This window comes from Podarcis raffonei, chromosome 13 (assembly GCF_027172205.1).
Source record: "Podarcis raffonei isolate rPodRaf1 chromosome 13, rPodRaf1.pri, whole genome shotgun sequence".
In the NCBI taxonomy this organism is placed as follows: Eukaryota; Metazoa; Chordata; class Lepidosauria; order Squamata; family Lacertidae; genus Podarcis; species Podarcis raffonei.
Genome location: NC_070614.1, coordinates 14,440,532 through 14,446,531, shown reverse-complemented (window position 1 = coordinate 14,446,531; position 6,000 = coordinate 14,440,532). Strand labels below are relative to the sequence as shown.

Sequence of the window (6,000 nt, the reverse complement as noted above, 5' to 3'; positions counted from 1 at the left end):
TGTAGGCCAATCAGGTCGCAGATTCACTTCCACCTGGAGCTGGATTGGGTGGCTCCTGTGGACCAATTAGACTGCTGTATTCTGGAGCCTATTGTTCTGGGACCAATCAGGCTGCTGCATTTTGGATCCTATTCAACTCAGTACATAACAGAAACGCATGTGACAAGATAGCAATTCATCTTGCAAATTATCCCAAAATAGTGAAAACGGTCCCGCAAAGCTGTTAAAAATGTCTTGTTGAGGGGGAAATTGGGAGCTTCCCTCCTAGTGCTAGTAAACACTGTGGGATAAAGTGGGGAGTTATCAGGACCACATCAGGAGAGGGGTCTTTGCTGTTCTTCCCATATGACAGCTATTTAAAACCTTAAAGCTGTCCCTGTCAGCTAGTTTGCTCCTGCATTGGATGAGTTTTGTTCATCTATGAAGTTTTTCCCCCTGCTAGATTTGGAGTTGTAAAGGAATGCCAGTCAAAGTTGGCTAGTGACTGCAGTTTCCACCCCACCCCTGGGCCTCCACCGCAATCTCTTCTCATGGTCTTATCTGCGGCAAGGTTGGTGGCCCAAGGTGTGCTTCCTGGCCAAGCGGGATTTGAATTTGGGTCTCCCCAGTACTAGTTCAATGCTTAACCCCTACAGCAGCCTTTGGGCACCTTCTAAATCGATGCAACCTGTGTTTTACATATAGCCAAGTACATGTGTTGGAGCTTCTCACACCCCAGACCCCTCAGAACTTAGGGCAACTGCCTCCTTTTCTGCCCTCCTGTCAGACTATAAAAGCCTTAAGAACCTAGTCAACAAATACACACTTCTTTTATCTTCTTCCTTCAAGAGGCAGCCTCTGCTTTTTGGGGGGTTTCTCCTCTGCCCTCTTTCCATAACTCCCTCTGAGGTTTATAAGCCATCAGGAAGAGTCTGGAATTTCGCAGCCTCTTATCAACCTTAGGTTACCCACTGGCAACGCAGCCAGGCCAATTACTAGCCAAGTAATAGAGGAGAAGTGGGATTCAGAAATGATTTAAAGGGGAACTTGCCAAAACCACACTTTTCAGAACACTTTGCAAACGGAAACATAGCCATCCTTTTCCATTCCCCAGCCGAATAATGTGTACAGATATGCACATACCGGGGTAAAAAGTGCGTAAAAGGGCATAGGTAAGTGAAAAGATCATGCAGAAATGCATATTAGGGGAAATTGCTGTGCAAAAATGTGTACATTAGGAAGACTATACACTAAAACACTAATGATGATGATTATAATCACATTATTATTATTATTATTATTATTATTATTATCATCATCATCACAAACAGATGTGGAACTGTGGGGAACTGGAAAAATGAGAAATGAAGAGACACAAAATATGTCAGGTTCACTCACCCCTGCTAGTTGAGCTCCTTGTGAGCAAGCAGCTGGTCTCTACACCCCCACACCCCTTGACCCAAGTCAATGCGTGAGGCCAGTGTATTATTGTGAGGGCTACTAGCCATTTAAGCAATCTGCAGAAAATAGTGTCTCAATAACATATAGAGGGATGCCGTGCCATGGAAAATTTTGAAGGCTGATGTGAATGATACTGAAGGACGGAGGTGTGGCAGAAGAGAGAGAGAGAGCCAGAGAGAGAGAGAGAGAGAGAGAGAGAGAGAGAGAGAGAGAGAGAGAGAAGAAAGAAAGAAAGAAAGAAAGAAAGAAAGAAAGAAAGAAAGAAATTAGGGCATCCGGGAAAGATAGTGACATATTGCAAATAATCAGGTGAGCAAGTCGCCTCTATAATTACTGATCTAGGAGACCAAGTGTAAAGATCAAAGCTTGATAGAACTTGCTACAGGTTTAGCCTAGTAAAAGGAATATAAAATGTGGTTGTAATCGTCTTCAAGCATTTTAAAAGCTGCCCTGAATGCTGGCGCACTCCATTCTGAGTAAGTCATATTGAACTCAGTAGGACTTGCTTGGAAGTGGACAGGCATAGAAGAGGACAGGGAAATTATGTGCTCAACAGTTTATCCAAAATACCTTTTTGATACCACCTGACCTTTACCTGTGTGCCCATAAAAGCAGATAACTAGCCCTACTAAAACCACTACCACAGAGACTGTTATTGTTAGATACAAAAAATGTTAAACTCAGATGTTTGTAACCATTGCTGGTACCTAAACAATCTACAACTTTTCTGCTGTTCTTTGTGTACTGCCGAATATATGTACGTTAGCCTCTCAATATTACCTGCATATTTCCAAATATCAGGTCAGTTTCTAATGCTGTATTTAAACCCTTTGCAATCACTAAAAGTATTATGACGTGAAGCGGTGAGTTTTTTATTTTCTTTTATGAAAAATGCACTCCCACTTATTTTAATCTCCCTTTTGAAAGTGTTTCATAAAGTAGCTTCTTTCCCAATTTTTTTCATCATTTATAGGAGGTATTTATATCCTGCCCTTCAATGAATTCCCAGGATGCCTTACAGAAGCAAATACCTATGTGTGCATATATACAAAAACAGTTACAGTACATAAAAACACATATAAATAACCACACACACACACGTACGTGCAGCAGAAAATCATATGTGCTGAGTTAAAAAAAAACCATAATGGAAGTGAATGGAAAATAAAAGATCTGAGGAAATACAAATATATTTGCCTGGGACAGGAATTACCGGTGCATTAATGTAGGTTTGGTGTGCCAAGGAAGCCTCCTTGCAGAGAATGTTCCAGGTTAGGACATCACAGCGGAAAAAGCCCTTTCTGTAGTACGTTCCCATGACTTTTGGAAAGAGCAGTGTGGAAACAATACTAAAAGTGCACATAAATAGGAAACGTTATATACAACTTCCAAAAGGTGGCTGACAAATTCAGGCTGACTCTGTTGTGTCCCAAAGTGTCTGCCGATAGCATTGATAAGGGCTCACCATTCTCCTCCACTACGTCTTCCCATTTCCTTTTCCTTTATCAGGGCCTTTGTAGCAACTCTGGCGCAATATACTGTTCCCTGCCCTCAAATCACCTACTGTATTTTTTGCTCTATAAGACTCACGTTTTCCCTCCTAAAAAGTAAGGGGGGATGTGTGTGCGTCTTATGGAGCCAATGCAGGCAGCGCAGCTATCCCAGAAGCCAGAACAGCAAGAGGGATAGCTGCTTTCACTGCGCAGCGATCCCTCTTGCTGTTCTGGCTTCTGAGTTTCAGAATTTTTTTTTCTTGTTTTCCTCCTCCAAAAACTAGGTGCGTCTTGTGGTCTGGTGCATCTTATAGAGCGAAAAATATTGTATTCTGAAGTGCAACCACAGCAGACATCAAATGTCTTCTACCCATTTCCAACACCAGCCACTGGAGGAACCCATGTCAATAAATCTGCAGAGCTGATTAGAAGCAAAGAAGATTAAAGCTTTAAACACACTTTGCATTTAAAGCACCCAACACAAGAATCCTGGAAACTGTAGTTTGTTGCCTTTCTACCCGAAATTATTCTAAAAAGGGGAGATCCCAAGGTCTGGAGATTGGAACCCGGGATCAGATGCAGGCAAAGCATGAATGATTTGTCACTGTGGTTTTCAAAGTTCTTCTAACTACCGTATTTTTCGCTCTATAACACACACCCGACCATAACACGCACGTAGTTTTTAGAGGAGGAAAATCCGCAGGCATGCCACCCGTAGGCATTCCCTCCATAACACGCACAGACATTTCCCCTTACATTTTAGGAGGAAAAAAGTGAGTGTTATGGTGCAAAAAATACGGTATATGTAAAAATCGCTGGCAAACCACTGAAATTGAGAGATAATGCTCTGTTGATTTCAGCATTTTTAAATTTAGAACTTCCACAATCCAGCTGGGTTTTGAGCTTGTTTGCAAACTGGCAACAGATTGCAACAGATTACATTTTGTATCCTCCATAGTTGATGAAAAACATTAAAGGATTGCCATTCCTTCTAGGAATGTGAAGATGACGCTTGTTTTAACAAATTTGAAAGCTACCCCACATAGGAGAAAAAAAACCTCCAAAAAGGCCCTTATTCAAAGCTTTTGAAATACGTTGGTTAAGCTCAGTTGGTTAAGAGCCAAGACAGTTGATAAATTAAATATTTACTAGATCAGTAGGTAAATGGGTTAACAACAACAAATTTTAAAAGTGAATAAATTGAGCCCCTGAAGAGTTTTCCTGGCAGGTGCTATTCCACAGATGTGCACCTGAAGGCATAAACACAGCAGCGGACAATGTGGATGCTGACAAAGAGGAGGGTGATGAAGACATAGCTTGTGAAGATGGCCTTGATGGCGTATTGTGTCTCAGGATCATCAATGCTTCTCTTGTGGCGGCTCTCGTACACAACAGCGAGCCGAAAGCCAGCCACCAGTTGTCCCTCTCGCCAGCAGTAGTAGACACCTCTGTCATCCATCTGGGCAAAGCGTATGTGCAGATGGTTTCCGTGGTCAATGAAGACCCGCATGCTCTTGTTGACCCCGGTAAGGAACCTAGTGAGGTACATCCGGGTTGAGTCTTTGTCCCAAGCCACAGCATGCTCTGGCCTGGCACCAGGGCAGGCTATGATCAGCCCAGTACCAAGGGATTGCTTGTGGAATTGGATAGGGATGTCGGGGACCCAGGGTTTTTCCCCAAGCTTGGAGATGACATCTGAGATGGATGCCTCTCCCATGGAGGACATCTTTTTCCTGCAAGGTGCCATGCAACTTCGGATAACAACCTCGGGCTTCCTATTCGGAACCCCCCGAAACTGCTTTGGGACAGACTTGGAGCCGCAGGAAGCCACCTCTGGTATGGTAGTACGGTATCGCCTGAGTAGATAGGGACTCTGCACATAGCAAAGCCCAACTCTCCGCTGCTCACCTCTGACATCGCAGCGATTGCACTTGGTCCATTCCCAGAAGACGGTAAAGACTACAAAGTGTGTTCTGTTGAAGTCCTTTTGTGGGTGCTGATCCTCATCTGCAAAGGCAACAGCTATGTTTTTGGAAGTCTGCACGTCTACATCGTAGCCGTAGAAGAAATCCCCTTTCTTGGTGCCACAAATGTAGTGCCCTGAATCTTCCACCTGAACGCGGAAGACAATGAGGCTGAACATCCTGATGCTGAAGCGCCGGAGCATGTCAACGCCTCTCTTGATGTGGCTCGAATCCACAACCAAAGTGCCATCAAAGTCTGTCAAGACCTTAGTCCGGTGTCTGCCCATGTTCTTCTGAAAGTACCAAACCACAGAAGTGACCTCCTCGGGCTTGCAATTGCAAGGCAACTCAAAGCTCATGTCGGCCAAGTAAGCAGCATTTTCAAACATCAGAAAAGCTGGGCAAGGGGTCTTCTTGAACACATCCTCCTTCTCTATAATGGCAAATGCATGGAGAACATCAGCAGTGCCAAGGACTATCGCAATTCCAGCCAACCCCGTTGAAGCCATTTGATGGTGGTACACTTTGGTCAACAGCTTCCGCATTGGTTGATTACAAGTTCTGTAGCTCAATTCTGCTTCATTGCTCTTTTAAGTAGGCAAACTAGGTAGGATACTAAACAGTGTGTGGAGGAACGAAGACTCCAGAACCATTTCCATTTTTGCTCACACAAGTTCTAGAATGCAGTCTCAGCTCCAGAAGTGGTCGCATGAACAACTAGCTGTTATCCCATTGTGTGTGCGTGTGTATGAAGCTGACTTATACTGGCTTTTAGTATTGTCTGTTCAGATTGCCAGCAGCCCTCCAACATGTCAGACAGGGTATTTCTCAACCCAGCAACATGATATGCTTTTAACTGGAGATACCAGAGATTAAACTTGGGACAGGCAAACCAAGCACTGGAGGACCAAGCCATTGCTCCTCCCCAATTATATACAAACACCCACACTACTTAATACGACCAAGTTTATATTAAGCCTGGATGGACAGCAGTATCTTCAGGTTATTGTTACCCATGAATGAGAGCCTTAACATGGCCAACTCGTTCTGGGGCTAAGCCCTGCTGAGTCCTAACTAGAGCAGAAGTCAATAGCACAAGTGCC

The 6,000-nt window shown here is 43.8% G+C and overlaps 1 protein-coding gene across 1 annotated transcript; it reads right to left on the bottom strand.

Moving 5' to 3' along the window:
- Window positions 1-4,066: 4,066 nt before the first annotated feature.
- Window positions 4,067-5,925, bottom strand: FAM187A (family with sequence similarity 187 member A). Its single transcript, XM_053361972.1, has one exon. The coding sequence runs from the start codon at window positions 5,440-5,442 to the stop codon at window positions 4,165-4,167; it is 1,278 nt and encodes a 425-aa protein (XP_053217947.1). The 5' UTR covers window positions 5,443-5,925; the 3' UTR covers window positions 4,067-4,164.
- Between the last annotated feature and the right edge of the window lie 75 nt (window positions 5,926-6,000).